This window comes from Onychomys torridus, chromosome 11, assembly GCF_903995425.1.
Source record: "Onychomys torridus chromosome 11, mOncTor1.1, whole genome shotgun sequence".
In the NCBI taxonomy this organism is placed as follows: domain Eukaryota; kingdom Metazoa; phylum Chordata; class Mammalia; order Rodentia; family Cricetidae; genus Onychomys; species Onychomys torridus.
In genome coordinates, this window is record NC_050453.1 from 24,517,572 (window position 1) to 24,536,081 (window position 18,510).

At 45.8% G+C, this 18,510-nt stretch overlaps 1 protein-coding gene across 3 annotated transcripts in view; it reads left to right on the forward strand.

The window, feature by feature from the left end:
- Positions 1-18,510, forward strand: part of LOC118593445 (carboxyl-terminal PDZ ligand of neuronal nitric oxide synthase protein) — a 91,052-nt gene that overhangs the window by 46,178 nt on the left and 26,364 nt on the right. For all 3 annotated transcript variants that reach the window (XM_036202918.1, XM_036202919.1, XM_036202920.1), the window contains exons 4-6: positions 7,112-7,253; positions 15,794-15,960; positions 17,437-17,625. In XM_036202918.1, coding sequence (XP_036058811.1) covers positions 7,112-7,253; positions 15,794-15,960; positions 17,437-17,625 — 498 coding nt within the window. The remainder of the gene's footprint in view (positions 1-7,111; positions 7,254-15,793; positions 15,961-17,436; positions 17,626-18,510) is intronic.

Consider the following 18,510-nt stretch of genomic DNA (forward strand, 5'->3'; position numbering starts at 1 on the left):
GATCTGACACCCTCACACAGATATGCATGCAGGCAAAACACCAATGCACATAAAATAAAAATAAATTATTGGGAAAAATGTGGCTAGTAACACTTGGAAAGGTGAGTCAACTTGTCCCTTGTCCCCCAGCTGGTTACTGATAGATTATAACCATAATTTCCTGTCAGTGTTGAAAGTCAGACCCTCTTTGATAAACTTTCCATACTGGGCAGTGATTCATTATTCAAGGAAGCCCCTTATCATAGAATCAAGCCATCAATAATATAGTGGACAAACCTGACCTACCCATCATTTCAAACTCTTAGTACCTTACATGTATATGTCCACCTATAAATTCTTCGGCTTATAGTCTGTTGACAGCACCAAGCTAAAGGTACCTTTATTTTATTTTGTATGAATTGTGGATGTTTGTGTTCATGCAGAGGCCAGAGGTCAGCCTTGATGTCATTCCTCAGGTGCCGTCCAGCTTGTTTTCTGAGTCTCTTCATTGGCCTGGAATTGGTTCATTAGGCTAGGATGGCCGGCCAGCAAGCCCCAGGAATACACCTGTCTCCATCTCTCTAGTGCTGGGGTTAATTATAAATCTGAGCCACCATGCCTCATGCTCACACTCTGTCTCCCTCCCTCTCCTGCCGTGTGTGTGTGTGTGTGTGTGTGTGCGTGTGTGTGTGTGTGTGTGTGTGTGTGTGTGTGTGTGTGTATTCTGAGAATCAAACTCAGGCCTTCATGCATATGTGGCAAACACTTTCCCAACTGAACTATCTCCCTGGCTCCTTTCTGAGATACCTTTAACCGGAACATTAAAGAAACATGATGTTCAGTTCTATTTTTGTTGGGACTCCGAGGCAGTTGAGCTCAACATAAAGGCGCTGTACTTTATTGCTGTGGCAGGTGAGAATTATAAAAGTCATCATTGCACAACTGACTTTGTGGAAGTCAATTCCCTAGAACTCAGAAGTACTTGGAAGACAAATCCCCAGTGCCCAGAAGATGGAGAGGTGGGTACCACAGAGCAGAGGAGCAGGAGGGCCGGCCAACAGCAAAGCCTCTTGACACAGTGAAACCCCTCTCTTCCTCCTGTTTCTCATCATTGGCAGCTCCATCTTCTCTCCGTCTCTATGCACCTTGTGCTCTTGTTCTCTGCTTCTCTTGCTCATCTGATGGCTCTTTAATCATCTCCACCAGATGTACAGGAGAGAGAGAGAGAGAGAGAGAGAGAGAGAGAGAGAGAGAGAGAGAGAGAGAGAGAGAGAGAGAGAGAGAGAGAGAGAGAGAGCGAGCGAGCTTTGTTCAGGGTGGTGGTGAAATTCAGTAGAGTGCCAGCAACTATCAGGTCAACTTTAGGACCTGATGGATCAAACCATGTTCTCCATGTATACAGCACTGAAAAGATCCCCCGGTGTATATACCCAACCAGCAACAAACATGCTTATTAGACAAAGATGAAATGGTGTGATAAATGATTCTTCTGTGGACCAATCAAGTACAGGAATCAACATCTGATGTCTGTCTTCCTAAAGCTAATATTCTAGCCTTTGTCTACTTTTGAGCAAATAACCCATGCTCACAGCAAATAGTGTTATTTTCAGTGTAGCAGTTTATCAACTATAGACGCCTACTATGTTGAAGCCCACAATAGGCATAATGAGGAGAATGGCTATTGATCCATCTTGGTTTGGTTTCTATATTAGGGTGAGGGGTGTCCCAGGCAGGTAGAGGGCTTCTATCAAGAGGCCAGAGAGATGGTTTAAAGAAATACTGTGTGGTAGGAATCAGAGGCATATGGTTCTGAGATAACTTCCTTTCCAGGCCTGTTTTCACAAAACTGCCTGTAACTGGCACTTCCAATGAGTGCCATTGCTCCCCATCTGCAGCTGAGAGCCACCCTGAGGTTAGGTATTCCTGTCCAGCTCTGAAAACATCAAAGCAGCCCTATCCAAGCTAATCTTGATAACCACGAGGCCACACATGCTTTGGGCTGCTAAGAGAAATTGGCTTCTAGACAGGAAGATTTGGTCCATGTGCCACCCAGCACTTTCAGGGGATTACATAAAACTAAGCTGGATTTGTACAAAATCATGCGGTATAATGATGCTCTGCAACCCCTGCCCAATCTAGCAAATCCCAGAGAGTGGCCAGATCTCTGAAAGCTGGAAAAGGCTGTCTTCTAGTAGTCCACTTGCCGGCTCCGCTGTGTGCATAAATGCCTGTAATCTTTAAACCTCCACTTTGATTTCCAAATGTCAGGAGATCTGGGCAGCTGCTTCCATGTGATCCAAGAGACCTGAGGTCTTCATGGAAACCTCTGAAGGAGTTCATTTTAAAGCTCCACTTAATTGAAGTATCCCTCTTAGTTAGCTTCAGACGTGGCCTTCAGTGAAGTGCCAGCATGTATGACTCCTGCATTTCAGGACAGCAAACAGAACCAGTTTCCTTGCCTAGGACATCAAGTGGGGTTAGCCTATAGAAAGGAACCCACTGGACTGTGTGGAAAGTAGCAGTGAGAGAAGCAGCCCCTGCTGGCTGCCTTCCAGTAATCGCTCTATGTCCAAGGTCCTCTTAGAAAGTAGTGATGAAAGCAAAGTCCTGAAGTCAAAGGGCATCTGGACTCAACATAGCTGTTGATGAGTAGTGTTAGGAGCCACATCACTGATTTTGACCCCCAGAGTGGTGAATGGAAAGGACAGTCCTTTATGGGTATGTAGTCATACTGCAGAGAAGACAGGCTAGTGTGGATATATACCTGGTCACCTCTTCAGGAAACATCACCAAACTTCATCAAACTTGCTGCCATGTCCTTTTATTGTGGATGGAGACATCACCTTTATTTAAAGAAGAGTAATAGAAGCTGAAATGAAATCATTTGACACCAACTGTGCAAATCTAGACGTTCACCAACTTCTTCCTACACAGAAGCTGTTGGACTAGCTCAGAGCTGAGATGCATTTGTCCAAGGGTTTTCTTCTTATGCTATATGAGAGAGGCAATGGCTATCACCCTTTTGGCCTTAGGATATATAAAGAAAAAGATTATCTTAAATTCTTCATGCTTCTGCTATTAATTAAAACAAACAAACCAACAAAAAAGAACAAAAACAAAACAAATAGCCTGTCAAGATGTATCTTTTGGGGGTTGTAGAGATGGCTCAGAGGTTAAGTGCACTGGCTGCCCTTCCATAGGTCCTGAGTTCAGTTTCCAACAACTACATGGTGACTCATAGCCATCTATAATGAGATCTGGTGCCCTCTTCTGGCATGCAGTCATATGTCTAGGCAGAACACACATTAAGTAATTAAAAAAATAAATTAGGGCTGGAGAGATGGCTCAGAGATTAAGAGCACTGACTGTTCTTCCAGAGGTCCTGAGTTCAATTCCCAGCAACCACATGGTGGTTCACAACCATCTGTAATGAGATCTGGTGCCCTCTTCTGGCCTGCAGTCATGCATGTTGTATACATAATAAATAAATAAATCTTTTTAAAAAATAAAAAAATTAATTAATTGAAAAAAATCTATCTTTTTTTCCTGACTTAATTACCTTTTCTTTTTTTTTCTTTCTTTTTTGTCCTTGTTTTTCAAGACAGGGTTTCTCTGTGTAGCTTTGCGCCTTTCCTGGAACTCACTCTGTAGACCAGGCTGGCCTCAAACTCACAAAGATCCACCTGGCTCTGCCTCCCAAGTGCTGGGATTAAAGACGTGCGCCACCACCTCCGGGCTTTAATTACCTTTTCATGCAATGAATTTTTAATCAGAATAAAGGTGCTTATTTTTATTGTATTATTCATTTAGTTCTTATGTGCATGCATGCGTGTGTGCATGTGCCATGATATTCATGTGGAGGTCATCAGACAACTTGAGGGAGTTCTCTCCTTTCACATTGTGGGTCTGTGGGATCAAACTCAGGTCATCCCCACTGAGCTGAGACAAGGTCTCAGTATGTAGCCCCGACTGACTTTGAACTCCAGTCCTCCTGCCTCTTCCCCCAAGCACTGGGATTACAGAAATCTGATACCTCACTTGTCAGAATAAAGCATTTCTTGAGCACTGCTGTATGTGAGCCCTGTGGGAGGTGCTAGCCTATATATTCCTCACATATCAGTCCTCAGATGAGATGTGGTGAGACACACACTATTGTTTCGCATCCTTAGTGAGCTAGAGAAGCTTGAAAACTGGTAAGAGGAGAACAGAAGGACATCAGGGGCTGAGGGGACAACTTGCCGCTTCCAACATGCGGGAAGGCACAACCAGTAACCCAAAGTCAGCACTTTGTACATTTTCAGGGAAATCACTAGAGCTCAGCGTTAGTTGTTGATTCTAGAAAATGCACTGAAATGTAAAAATGCTGTGTGCATTAAGCATTAATGTATGGCATACATACACTAATACAGACAGCCATTGTAGGCTTCTCAACAGCTGAGCCTCTAGATGTGCCCACACCTTCGTTCTTGTTGGAGGTGGCAAAATAGAGACCAGACCGAGGCAGAATTTAGAGGCTTTAAATGCTCAGTTCTGAAGGTACCCACCGTCCATTATCAGCTGCAGATATGTGAGAGGTAAAAGAGTCCTCATAAAGGCCTTTCCCTCTTACATAAATCCAAACATAATTCTAAAAATCCTCCCTGCCCCTGTCCAATCCCATAGTTGAAGGACATGCCTGCGGCATACAGAGGCGATAGAACTTGTACTATGTCTTTCTTAGGAAAAGCTGAGATTTTTACAGCAACACACTCAGGAATGAACTTTGTTCCCTATGTGACTATATTTTAAAAAGGGAAACTTGAGGCTTTACTCTGGGGATGATGGGAAAAACTGACCCATTCCTTGAAAATATTTACTCAGAATGAGATTTCTGGATTCATTTATATAAGGAAGTCACAAAATTAAACTCTTGGTCTTTATATATTGCTCAGCTGGGCAAAGTTAGTAGGGGAGGGAGAGCCAGATCTTCCATCTGAGGGACAGTGGCAGACAGAAGAAAGCCACATGTTGCAGTGACTTGGTAAATGAGCTTTGCTATGAAAGATTGAGAAGCTATAGGTAGCCTGCTCCTCTTTTCAGAAAGGAAGCAGGCGGGACTAGAAGGTGAGCATGGGATCATCACTGAGGCTGCAACGAGTGTTCTTTTTATCTGAGGGTGAAGCTTTCTGGTCCAGCCCTGACCAGGGAGCATCCTCGTGGTCAAAAGTGATGTAGATACACTCGGGAACTCACAGCAGCTGCGGTTGCCTGCACAAGATGAAGGCAGTCGATATTCTACTCTAGAGTGGGAGGGATTTGTGAGCCCACCCCTGAGGAGCGAGGGACAACTTGTGGTTTTTAGGGGAGGGACAGTTGGCTTTCCTTAAAGGTGTAGCTCTGGGTGAAATCACCCACACTCTACTGGATGGCCCCACAGAAGTATATGGATGGCACAAATTATAGTTGATGGGTTATTAAAAAAGAGGTGGTGGGGATGCAATTTGGAGGGGTAGGCAGTTGAGGGTGGATCTGGGAAGAGTTAAAGGAAGGAGGTTGGGTGAATATGATCAAAATATATTGTATGAGAGTCTCAAATGGTTTATATTATTATTATTATTACTATTATTATTATTATTATTATTATTATTATTATTATTATTACATTTTAGAAAAGAGGGATGTAGAAGGTCGGGGCATGTTTTTCATTGATTTGTTAGGCACCATGCCTTCCAAAGTTCAGGTTCTTGTGCTTTGGGACTGGGAAGGAGTTCACGGATGTAGTATGGGAGATACAGACACATCTCAACATCATGAGAGGTACAAGTGACACTTGGGACATCGTGCAATCATCGTGCAATCATAGTGGAACCTCAGCAGGACCCCCTTGGCCTACCAGAGCACTAGATACTAGCGTAGCAATGCAGTGTCATCCACCTCATGCTGATGAACTCTACCTGACTGCTAATGTCACCTGGGGGGCCTTGAATACTATCAGTGGACTACATGGGCTCACTAGGTAGTAATCACGCCCAAACTCAGGTCATCAAAACATAGCTAGTGGTCCACTTGGGCATAAGGTGCCCAAGTGAAGCAGCCCACAGTTGATGATGGTGTGATGTTTGGCTCGCCTCATTGTGGGCTCTGTGACTGTATATTTTATATACCTTTCATTTTCAATACTTGAAAGTAGGTGAGAGGTAACTAGTCATCAAGTTATGTAAACCGGTGGTACACCTTTGAGACCATGCCCTGGGACCCCCACCCTCTGCCTTGCAGCCTGCTGGGTTGCTGAAGATAATCCAGGAATGCGTCTCTGCCCTCCCTACCTTTCCTTATTAAGTGGTGGAATCCTGGAGGCCTATGAGCTCTCCCCATGGGCTCCTAAAGGAAGATGTTAAATAACAGAATGAAAGCAAGGCAGGAGCTGCACGATGTCCCAAGTGTCACTGCTCAAACCAGTGCCCTGGCGTTCCATTCCTGTCTCCTTCTAGTAGTTTTACAGTTTCAACTTCTAGATGAGTTCATTTCTATATATGGTAAAAGGTGGGGAAAAACGTCACTCTTCTGCATATGAACATTTAGTTTTCCTAATACCGTTTATTGAAGAGACTCTCCCCACTGTGTGCACTTGGGGTACAGATCTGGGTATACAATGTCTTAAAGAAAGGCTGGGACATACTGCCCTCTACTTCCTGCTGGCCGCTATGGGGGTGTGTGGACGCCAGTCTTCAGCGGATTCTCAGCCTTCTCAGCCCCATAAAGGCTGGTCTGTAGGAGCTCCTAGGAAACTGGCCATGTGATGTAAAAAGATGGCTGATGGGCTCCTTGGACATTTGGTAGTGGCTAGTGGCAGATTCTAAAGGACCAGACCTACTTTATACTGGAGGGGACAAATGAGGCCAAGTCCAATTCTAAGCCCCGAACTGGAACACTTGCCTCAGGCACCTGTCTTCGGTTGACGATTGCTTCAGAACTGTGGTGACACAGGTCCTATTTCTAGAGTAGATAGGCACTCAAGAAATCTTGACTTTTTACGCCTTTCATTCTCAAGGTGTTTCTGACCACCTTGCACATCTTCAGCCACGCTGCCCTCTGCTGTGCCCTTGTGGCGTCTCTGCATCCTTCACTCTTTCTTTTCCGTCTTCCTTCCCAGAGTCAAGCGATGAGAATCGTGCGGACAGTGGGACAGGCCTTTGAGGTCTGCCACAAGCTGAGCCTGCAGCACACCCAGCAGAACGCGGACGGCCAGGAAGATGGAGAAAGCGAGAGGAACAGCGACGGCCCGGGAGACCCAGGTAGGCGCCATGCTGCAGACGGAGAGGACACGGTGTGGGCCGGGCTGTGCCATCACTTCAGAACTAATTCTAATAATCCCATGGTTACGTGGGCTACATTTTTTCTTTTGTTCTCTTTATGTTTGTTTTAGCTTTGAGGCCAGTTCTTGCTTTGTGGCCCAGACTGACCTTGAACTTGAACTCCTCCTACCTGCTCTTCCTGTGTGAGAGAGAGTGTTAACAAGCTCCAATAACAACTGGTCAGATTTCGTTCACAGAAAAATAAGCCCATTGAAAGGACAATTTAACAAAGATAAAGTATGTAAGAATAGATGTACGTATTTAGTTTAAGAAATGGAAGGACATATCATAGTCTGGAGTGGAAAACTTAAATATCATAAACATGAATTCTGTGTCTTACATGGCACAGATTTCTAACAGCAAAGGGGACATCCTGATGACCTGTGGTTTTCACATACTACACTGTTCAAAAAGCTTATGGGGTATAGTTAAAACAGTACTCAAAGGAAAATCCGAAGGTTTAGTTATTTATGTCAGCAGATGAGACATCCTGAAAGTCAAATGAATTAATCATTCAAATCAAAGAGTTAAATCAAAGAGGGGCAGAGGCAGGCAAATCATGAGTTCAAGGCCAACCTATTCTACATATACCTTATCTCAAAAACAAATTTAAAAGGTTTAAAAAAAATAAATCTTATATTTAAGTAGCAGTATTATCACGTGGTTGGACAGACTCTTGGTTTGCATTGTAACTGCACAGTCACTGTCTCTAGGCATGGGTAAGTTCCACTCGGCCTTCAACCTAAGTGTCTACTTCTGGGAAAATAGCTCATAGTGTGTGCCTCAGAGTCATGGCATAATTCTGTGAGTTAATATATTATAAAAGTTAATATATTATAAATATATGTCTGATGCTTGGTATATAGAAAGTGCTAGATAGATACATGTTAGCTACTATTGTTAGAGCACAAATGTGTGAAAATTTTTAAGATAAGGGTAGAAAATTTCTAGGAAAAGTGAGTAACAGAGGACTGGCTCTATATTTAAGTCAATATTTATGTATATAGGACCAGGTAGAGCTGTGCTGATGTAAAGTAACAGAACATCTCAAAGTAAGAGGTCAGAGTCCAGCACATGTGCTAATGTACTGCAGATCCCTGGGGAGAATAACGTGAAAGTACCTATGAAACTCCAAATTTTACATGCCATTTGACTCCTAAATTATGCTCATAGTATCTAAGAATGTATTCTAAAGATAGACCCATACATGTGAAATGATGAACATCCTGTATAGTTACATAAGTGAAGAAGAATCAGTTATAAAACCAAAGAGTTACAAATGGCACAGTGTTCTCTCTCTCTCTCTCTCTCTCTCTCTCTCTCTCTCTCTCTCTCTCTCTCTCTCAATGGAGTCTTACTATGTAGCCCTGGCTGCGCTATATAGACTAGGCTCACCTTAAACTTACAGAGATCTGCCTGCTTCTGCTTCTGCCTCATGATCCAAAGTGTGCACCACCATGCTTGGCTACAAAGTCACTTTTAAATATGAATAGTGGACTAATTGCACCGAGATTAAGAAGACTAATAAGTTATCTGTGAATTGATATAAAACCATCTTAAGACATTTTGTCCATTTTTTTTAAAAAGTTCTAGAACTGTGGCTATGCTTGCTACCAATTACATTTTATTATAAGTACATAGGAATAATTATATATACACATGTGGGTATACGTGTGTGCACACACAAGTTTACTTTGCATAGATGATATACAAGATAGTGCCAAGATGGATCATTCTGTAAAAAGGAGCTAGATGGCCGAGGTTGCAGGAAGATTTGCCCCCCACTGTACTCAACTTTTCTACCCTGGACATACATTAGTCATAAATTAGGAAAACCTGACATTTCATCTAGTGTTCCATGTCTGTGAAACCACAGGGAGCCACCCTGCTGCTTCTTTCTTGACTCACTCATTTATGCCAATGGATGGTGGCCTCTGGCTAATGCAAGCATCACAGTGATCCTGCCTAATAATAACAGTCACTAGACAGAACCTTGTGTTTTCCTGTGTGCCCTGAACCACTCATGGTTTATAGTGGGCCATGGTACGAATGTAAACTTAAAACCTTTCCACCTGTGCTCTGAGATTTAGAGATCAGAGTTACAGGTAGTTTTTGGCAAACACGTCACAGGCCTGTGTAGCTACGAATAGAGAGCACACTGGGGACAGATCCTGGCCTCTCCTGGATGCTCTGTGAGATCCATGCTTGACCACTTTGCTCAGAGAACGGAAGCCGTTTGCTGAGTTGTGCACTGTAAGATGCTGTAGACTGCAAGCTGAGGAGATGGATTTTTTGCGTATTGGCACTTCTTTTATGTATGTGACCGTGGGGGTATGTGGGTGTACACATGTGTGGATGTGTGTTTACATGCTTGGTATATACGTATGGAAGCAAGAGGATGATCTTGGGTGTCATTCCTCCAGAGCTGTTCACTTTTTATTTACTTTTTTTTTTTTTTTGAGACAAGTTCTCTCACTGGGCTAGGACTTAACTACTAGGCTATGATGGTGGCCAGCAAGCTCCAGCGACCACCCTGTCCCCTTCCCAACACTGGGATTAAAAGTGCATACCCACCAGGTCTGGCTTTTTTCTACATGGGTTCTGGGGACCAAAATGGTCTTGAAAGCAGTATAGAAACTGAGCCATATCCCCAGTCTCTATTAACACTGCTTTGCCAATGGCCTGCTACCTTACTGACAGAGAGTGGCAGCCGAAATCTCAAGAGCTTTCAAACCCATACTCACACTGGCAGCTGGTGTACACACACACACACACACACACACACACACACACAAAAAAAAAAAAAAAAAAAAAAAAATTCTAACCAGAAGACAGTTTCTCATGAAGCCACTTATTCCTAGAGTAGAAGGGACTAGATACAGGATGGTGCCCAGAGGCTGAGTATTTGAAGACCATTGTCATCTCAGAAGTCCTGTCTGAGGAGGTTGCTGACATTTCCAAGTAGTTAATCAGATCTGTTCCTCAGCCACTGGCCATGGAGGTCAGGATGGCCCGGGATGGCCCACTGACGAGAACTGCCCGTGGCCTTTCTTTTTAGGCAACACTAAGAATAGGTCTTGTCTTCCTGCAGTAGGAACAGAGCACTGTCCTTCCACCTCCAGCCCCTGCTGCCATCAGCTGAGTGAGTTGATGTGATTTCCTGTCATGCTGAGGAGGAGAATCTGGGGGATCCATGGAGTTCCCAGTAGGGATCGGTTCCTATTCTTTGCTTTCAGTCTCATTTCCCCCATGTACCCCAAACTCCTTCCTTTCCTGCTCTGGGTAGTTCCTGTATGTTCCAGTCATGGTTGATGCAGTGCCCTCTGCCAAATGGCCGAGGGTCCCCTTCATGCAGACTTCCTCCTCATCCTGTACTCCCTTTTTCTCATCTGGGAGGCCTGCTTTCTAGCTCCCACTCTCCCATTCTCTTCCCTTCCCCTTTCAGAAACTCCAATACACTGTTTTCTGCTGTACTCCTATGTTCTCAGCACTCCAGATGATGCCATTGATATTAACATTCAGCTCTCGGTATACCAGGAGAGAATGCCCTCTACCTATAATGGGCTGCGAGCCTTGGGAGCATAGGGACTTCCTACCACAATAAATACTGGTTGGGTAAACTGACAAACAGTCCATCAGTGCGGTCAATGACAGCATGTGTATTTAGTCACTGTCAACCATCATCTCTAAGATGCTTACTCTATGCTAAGATGAGCATGGAGATCGAGAAGAGGTTCCAACAGGAGTGACTTTTAAGCCACCTCTTTGATGAGGAATGATGACATGTGGGCTGGGGGAATTAATAGAGGTAGTAACCACAGAGGGTGAGCTCAGAAGGCTGAACAGTGTATTGATGGGAAGGCAGTGATGGAGACGGTGGCTACTGAAGAGTCTGGCATTGTTACTCTCTTCTGGCTGTAATATAAAAGTCAGCACCCACCTTCCAGCCATGGTGGGCACCACTAAACCTCTGTTCTGTCACCTTTTTAAGTTTTTATTAAGACAGGGTCTCTTTATGTAGCCCTGTCCTTGCTATGGAGACCAGGCTGGTTTCAAACTCACCTGCCTCTGCTTCCTGAGTGTTAGACGTGCACCACCATACCTGACCTTTTTGGAGACAATGTTCTTAATTCACATGAATATACATGAGATATCATCTGCTTGACATTCTTCATGTATTTTAAAGAGAGTGTAATTATGTAATTGGCCAGGTAGTGTCAGGCCCAGTGTAGGGGTCAGTTTTGATCATCTTGACATAAACTCGAGTCACCTGGGGGAGAGACAACTTCAGTTGAGGAATTGCCTATGTCAGATGGTCCTGTGGGGAATTTTCATGATTAATGATTGATGGGGGAAGGCCCAGCCCTCTGTGGCAGCACCACCTCTGGGCAGGTCGTCTTTGGTTATCTAAGAAAGCAGGCTGAGCAAGCCAGTAAGCAGCACCCCTCCATGGTTCCTGTCTCTGCTTCTGCTTGAGTTTCTGCCTTGAGTTCCCTCAGTGATGGACTGTGACCATGATGTATAAGCCAAACAGACCCTATCTTTCTCAAATTACATCTGGTCATGATGTTTGTCACAGCAATAGAAAGCAAACTAATATGCCCAGCATGCTTTCTTCATGGTTTAAGATGGCAAAGATCCATTAACTGTATCTTTTCAAGGTCAGTCGAGTTTGGGCTGGCATGCTCTGTCACACTGGCATCCCTTGGGGGAGAGGGACACACCTGCTAGTATAGTTGTGAATGTGACCTTGGAGTAATGTGAGGGGTAAAGTGTACATGACATAACGCGTGTGTGTGTGTGTGTGTGTGTGTGTGTGTGTGTGTGTGTGTGTGTGTATTACTGTGTGTGTGAGTGTGTGTTGTATGACTTTTCCTGCAGAGACAGCGACAAATGTTTATTCAGCCCACAGAACCTTGGCAACAAAGAATGATTACACCCAAGTCTGGCTTGGGAAACCAGTGAGTTTATTGGGGTTTCCCACAGGAGTATGGGTGATTTAAAGGAAGCTGCATCATCAAGAAGACCGCTCCAGTTTCACTGAGGAGTCTTCTCTGCCCAGCAATTAAAAATAGCTAGAAACAGCTACATAGAAATCTCTTTCCGTCTTCCCATCTCTATCAGTGTCTGTGTTTAATGGGAGGTTCATTTTAAATAACTGTTTCACATGACTAGAATTCTGGTAAATCAATAATTTGCAGGCTGGAGACCTGGGGAAGGGTGCTTTTGAGTCTGAGGGCCATCTGCTGGTGGAATTCCCTCTTTTTCATGGGAGGTTAGTCTTTGTTCTGTTGAGCCTCCCTCTGATCAGATGAGTCTGCCCACAGACGGGCACCCTTGACACAAGGTCTATCGCTTTAAATATTAATTGCAATTTTAAAAGTAACTTCACAGCAACCTCCAGAATAATGTTTGGCGGATGCCTGGGTTCTGTGGCGGCTGACCCTTTAGCACAGACTGTTGGCTGTTATGGAAGGGAAGAGGCGGTGTGGAGAGGTCACTAGGGCAGCAGGCTAGCTACACAGGGTAGTTGGACTTTCATCCTGACCCTACCCTTGCCCACTCAGTGATCTCCAGCGAACCAAATATTGGATGCCAGGTCTCCTCTGAGATGCTGAGAGAATGCAGGTGAATGAACCCACACAGGGTGGTATACAGTAAGCTCTTGGTGCTAGCACTGTAGCTAGGGTTCTGCACACGGAACATATGCACAAGGGAATGATGGAAGGGGCAGGGCATGCTCTGAAGGTCTGTAGTTCACAACAGGTATGAGCTGAGGGATTGATCTGGCTTTCCTCTGGCCATGAAGCTGAGTGTACCTGAGTGCCAGCAGTCGATATTGTTTGGATCTAGGGTTGGAATCCTTTCTTCCTCAGGAAGGCTGCTCGCTGCCTTCTCCTGGTCACTTCCTTTATACCTTCCACTCACCTTCGTGGTATGTATAAACTGCTGGCAACATGTTTGTTTGTTTGTTTTTTTTTTCCTTTTTGCCTTTGCTTTCTCTCCCGAGAAGGATTTTCCTATGAAGGTCCAGAGGAAAACGGATGGTTTCCTGTGGGGATCTGGCTTCTGTGTTTGGGAGCTTTTCATTGAATGCAGTGTTTATCTTTCCAGTGGAGCCTTGCCTGGGATGGGATGGCAGAGAAAAATTATTTACACTTGGAAATGGAAAAGGGCAAGTGCTGGAAGCTGCCCTGGCTTCTTTGATGTCAGTGCTCTCTCTTCTGGGATTCCGCAGGGATTTTCGTGTTGTTATTCACTTACACGCCTCCTCTCTCCTTCCCTGCTGCTGGGCCTGCCTTTCTTCTCTCCCTCCTTCTTCTCCTGTTCCTATGCTGGGGGGAGGTATATTTCTTGTATCTTTTGGCAACAGCTACCCTTGGCCATCCCCAAGGCTCAGAGCAAGGTGAGGCCACTGCTCAAAGCTTCATTGCCTGTTTGTGCAGTAAACCCTCTCTCAGACTCTTCCTGGAGAGGGTTTCCTGGGAGAGATCCTGTGTCCTTGGAAGTATGCCTTCTCCCGTGTAGCAGCTGTCCAGCATGTGCATAGTCTGGGAAGCCTCTGGAAGGACTTATTCAAAATAAAACCTGCTAGGGGCCAGCAAAAGAGCTCAGCAAGTAAAGGTCCTTGCTGCCAAGACTAACAACCTGAGTCCGATCCCTGGAACCCACACTGCAGGAGAGAAATGATTGATCTAAGTAATCTTCTGGCCTACACAGGTGCACCATGGCACATGCTCACCCACACACCTATACACAAATGAATAAGTAAATGCAATACAAATAAGTAAATAAAAAGCTGGGCATGGGGACACACACTTGTAAGCCTAGCATTCAGGAGGCTGACACAGGAAGACTGCCAACAAGTTTAAGGGCAGCTTCAAAAACCCAAAAATATATACAACTATGTATACATATGTAACTTCTATGTGTTTGGCAAGAATACCTAAAGTCTACTCTGGGCTTGAGTATGGTGCCGGAGAGATGACTCAGAGGTTAAGAACACTGGCTGCTCTTCCAGAGGTCCTGAGTTCAGTTCCCAGCAGCCACATGGTGGCTCACAACCATCTATAATGAGATCTGGTGCCCTCTTCTGGTGTGCAGGCAGAACACTGTATACGTAATAAATAAATTAAAAAGGAAGAAAGAAAAGAAAAAACACCTTGAGTATGTACAGTAGTAGCCAGAGTCCTGTGTCCTACATTAGGGCTCCAGGTGACTCACCCCACAAGCCTGCACCTTTGTGTTCTTCCACTGTCCTCCACCTCCCCCCAGAACCACATTGTAGTCTCTATTTCTGTCTGTCTGACTCAGTTTTTAGACTAGTATTCCCATCCTTTCACCCTCTACCCTCTGCTTTTCAGCATCCCCTGAAGACCGACCTCCTGCCTCCCCCTTAAGTCTGGATGTTGTCCCTGGGTTCTTTTCTGACCTGTGCTTATGGCAAATGTCTGTCTTCAGGCTGAACCTTCCTTGATCCCTCCGCATGCTTAGGCTGCTTAGTTCTGGGCTCCCTGTCTGCCAGCTTCCCAAGGATCAGAACTGCTGCCCCAGAAGGCTGCAATGGGGACCACCCTTCCAATGAACACCTTTATCTCCTCAGCAGGACCATCTCCCCAGCTCCCCATGGATCAGCTAGGAGGAAAACCTAGCATACTAGTGACTTCTAAATACTGGGCTTGCTCCCCTACATGGCCAGATATATCTGCATAGGAAGGACTTACAGCCACTGGTCCACAAGACAGATACATGCCTGACACAGCTAGCTGGTTGTCTGGGCTAGCTCCAACATTAGGAAATCAGCACTCTATGTACCCTGCTGTCACCACCTGGCTTTATTTTCTAGCTGCTGCTCAGTCTTAGAAAACAATTAAGAAATTGTATTTGAAGACAATAGTGGTGAACCTAGAGGAGCATGGTGGCACATGCCTGTAATCCCAGCACTCAGGAGGCAGAGACAGGAAGACAGGCATAGGTTTGGGCTGGCCTTGGCTAGAGAGTTCTGGGCTATCCTGGGCTACATAGTGAAGCTTCCCATCTCAAAACACCAAAGCAAAACATAGTGATAAACCAAATCCCAAACATAGGGTAAGAAAATATTCTCTGTGGAACTATGAGAGTAAGTGCCAGGCTGGGAAACTGAGTCCTGAGCTCCCTTAGAGATGATAGGGCCCGCCCCCAGCCCCACCCCCCACCCTAGCCCTTTCTTTTAGAGTCTCTACACCTTGCTGATAGAAATGTACCAGGCTGTGAAGCTGTTGCATCCAGCTTGAGGAAATGTTCATTTGTTTCTGAACTTTACAATATTAATAGAAGTAGTGTACTGGGTTGAAAAGGTGTATTCGTGTCCTCGAACAAAAGGATGTGTAAAATGTCAGAGGAAGCCCATGGCATGCCTGGGCTTGACTAACGGATAACTAACAAAATAAAGAGGGAATATTGGCCCTTATGTCATGTTCCCTGCCCCGTTGTCCCTGCAGGCCGCCAGCTCACTGGAGCCGAGAGGGCCTCCACAGCCACCGCGGAGGAGACCGACATCGACGCCGTGGAGGTCCCGCTCCCCGGGAATGATGTTCTCGAATTCAGCCGAGGTGTGACAGACCTGGATGCTGTAGGGAAGGAAGGAGGCTCCCACCTAGACTCTACGGTAGGTGATCTTCACATGTGGTCCTGGTGCTGCTGAGAGCAAGCTGTGTCACATCTGGAGCCTTGGGTCGCCAGTTGCCTCATGGCTCCGGCTGCTGCTGTGGCTTCAGAGTGAGGTGCCCTGCCACACAGTGACAGTCGGTGCTAGGGTGGGTTTTGTTGCCTCGCAACGGGGCAGCGGGGTCTGACTTCCGAAGATTCAGCATCCACCTGCCTGCACACATGTGAGGGTGGTGTGGAGCTCATTCCTGAAGTGTGTCGCCCACCTGGGGGTTCTGTCAATGTTCTAGCCCTTTTCTCCCTACACAAAAGCATCTTGTGGTATTTGTGCAGGGCTCATCCAGCAGACCCATATGACACAGGTAATCATATGACTTAGCTAAAAAGAAAAAAAAAAAAAAAGTCTGTTTGAGCCCTCTCGCCTTGTCTAGTGGTTGGGTCGTGTGCCTTCAAAACTCCTGGATAATAGCTCTGAGGAGTCTGGAAACTGGCTCACCACATATTAGAAACTGAGACCACGTTAGGCAGGGCTCATCATTCCCAGCCTCGCATTCCACAGGTGAGATGACTAAGGCTTAGAGGAGCTTCTGATATGGTCTAGGAAACAAACAAGCCCCATGGGCTCCAAGACTAAATTCAAACCTGGAGACGACTAAACTAAGAAAACTAAAGTCAGAAAGGAAAGTTCCTGACCCTTGGGTTCCCGGGAAGCTAACTGGTACTTTTCATCCTCCATTTCAGATTAGGCCAGTTCATGAGTTTGGTGGGCGGGGCCTCCTGTTTCCTCTGCTGCCCGTTCCTTCTCTACAAGGAGCAGTAGGCCTTTGTCTCTGGGTGTCTCTGGTCTTCCTACATGTCTGAAGATCAGCAGGGCCACCAGAAACAAACCCCACCTCCCTGACTTATAGGAGCCATTCAAGTGGGAGTGTCCATCAGGAGAAAGAGATGGCAGCTGTGGCCACCTAACTAATGAGGTCCCTCAGGGTCTTTTGTTTTGGTGTCCAAATGTTCTTCCTTCACTGTGAGAAGAGATGGGAGAGGGAGGAATGTCTGACCCTGGGAGAGGAAGTGAAGAACGGTGCGTGGAAGAACTGAGGCCATCTCCCTCTTCTCATAGTGACATGGTAGGCAGCTGTGTATACAGACAGAGATTCTAAAGCTAGAACCCCAATTCATCAGAAAGGTACATAACTGAAATGAAAGGTTAAAAAACAAACAAACAGTATTTTATCAGCTGCCTGTCTCCCACTCTATTGGCAAACGACGTTCCCAAGGTATGGAGACAGAATTTCCTGGCTCTGTGGTCCATGCCCAGGTGCGCCAGTATTTCTTCTGGAGCTATTTCTGCCATTCAAGATACAGCATCTCCAGTACATGGGTTTCCCCTCTGCCCGTGTACCCATCGTGACTGTTACAGTGAGAGTGGGGACCTCAGAGGTGGCTTCTGCCTATGAGCCATGTTGTCTTCTCTCCTCAGGTCCCACCCCATCCTCAGGAGCCCATGCTGACCGCCTCACCTCGCATGCTGCTCCCTTCTTCTTCTTCTTCTTCCTCAAAGCCGCCAGGCTTGGGCACAGGGACGCCCCTGTCTACTCACCACCAGATGCAGCTCCTCCAGCAGCTCCTCCAGCAGCAGCAGCAGCAGACGCAAGTGGCTGTGGCCCAGGTTCTCCTCAGCCTCCTCCCTTCATCACAGACTCCACTCTCATGGGCTTGACGCACCTTCCCTAGCAAGGGGCTCAGGGCAGGTTTCAATCCTAGGGAGCTCTAAGGAATTGCTCATGCTATTGGACCATTGCTTGTTGGGGTTCTAGGAGGTAAAAGGGGAGGGGGACAGATGGGGCTATGGTTAAAATGGAAAAACACATTGGTTCCCCATGTATCCCTCGTTCTGAGTTAGGCTTGGCTGGCTTTGGCTGATCGTTGTTGGATAATGACTTGAACTTACCAAGAAAAAAGACGTACACAGTCCTACCCTCCCTTTCCTACCTTATTTCCTCATGTTTGGGGTGGGAAGGGATGCCTTAGGAGTTAGGACAGGTTTGACAACTCTTAAAAACAACTCCAAGTATAAATTCGTGCCCAGCATCCCTGCACAGACTGCTGCTCTGGCATCCCAAACACTCTTGACCGTAACAGGTATTCAAGCTTCCATTAGTGACCTACTTATTCCAGACAGTATTTGATTAGGGATTCATTATAATAGCAATGGACTTATAGGAATTTAGGTAGATGATCAGAGCCATTTGAGAACTGGCTACCTCTTAGCATCCAGATGGAGTTTGTGCCCTGAAGTCTGTTTGGGCTGTTGCTGCTTTGTGGGAGAGGATTGAGCTGATTGCCCCTGCTGCTTTCAGCAGGAATCCCTTCTATCTGACTTCCATGGAGGGCGTTGTCATCCATACTGCCTTGGAGTTCAGTAGTCTGAGCCTTCTCTCGATTACGGGCAAGTCAGGGAATGGTGAACACACATGTGTCTGTTCCGTATAAAGGCTGAAGTTTAAAGCCAGAGCCAGGCAGGATCAGGCCTTACGTGGGGGAGATGAAGGTA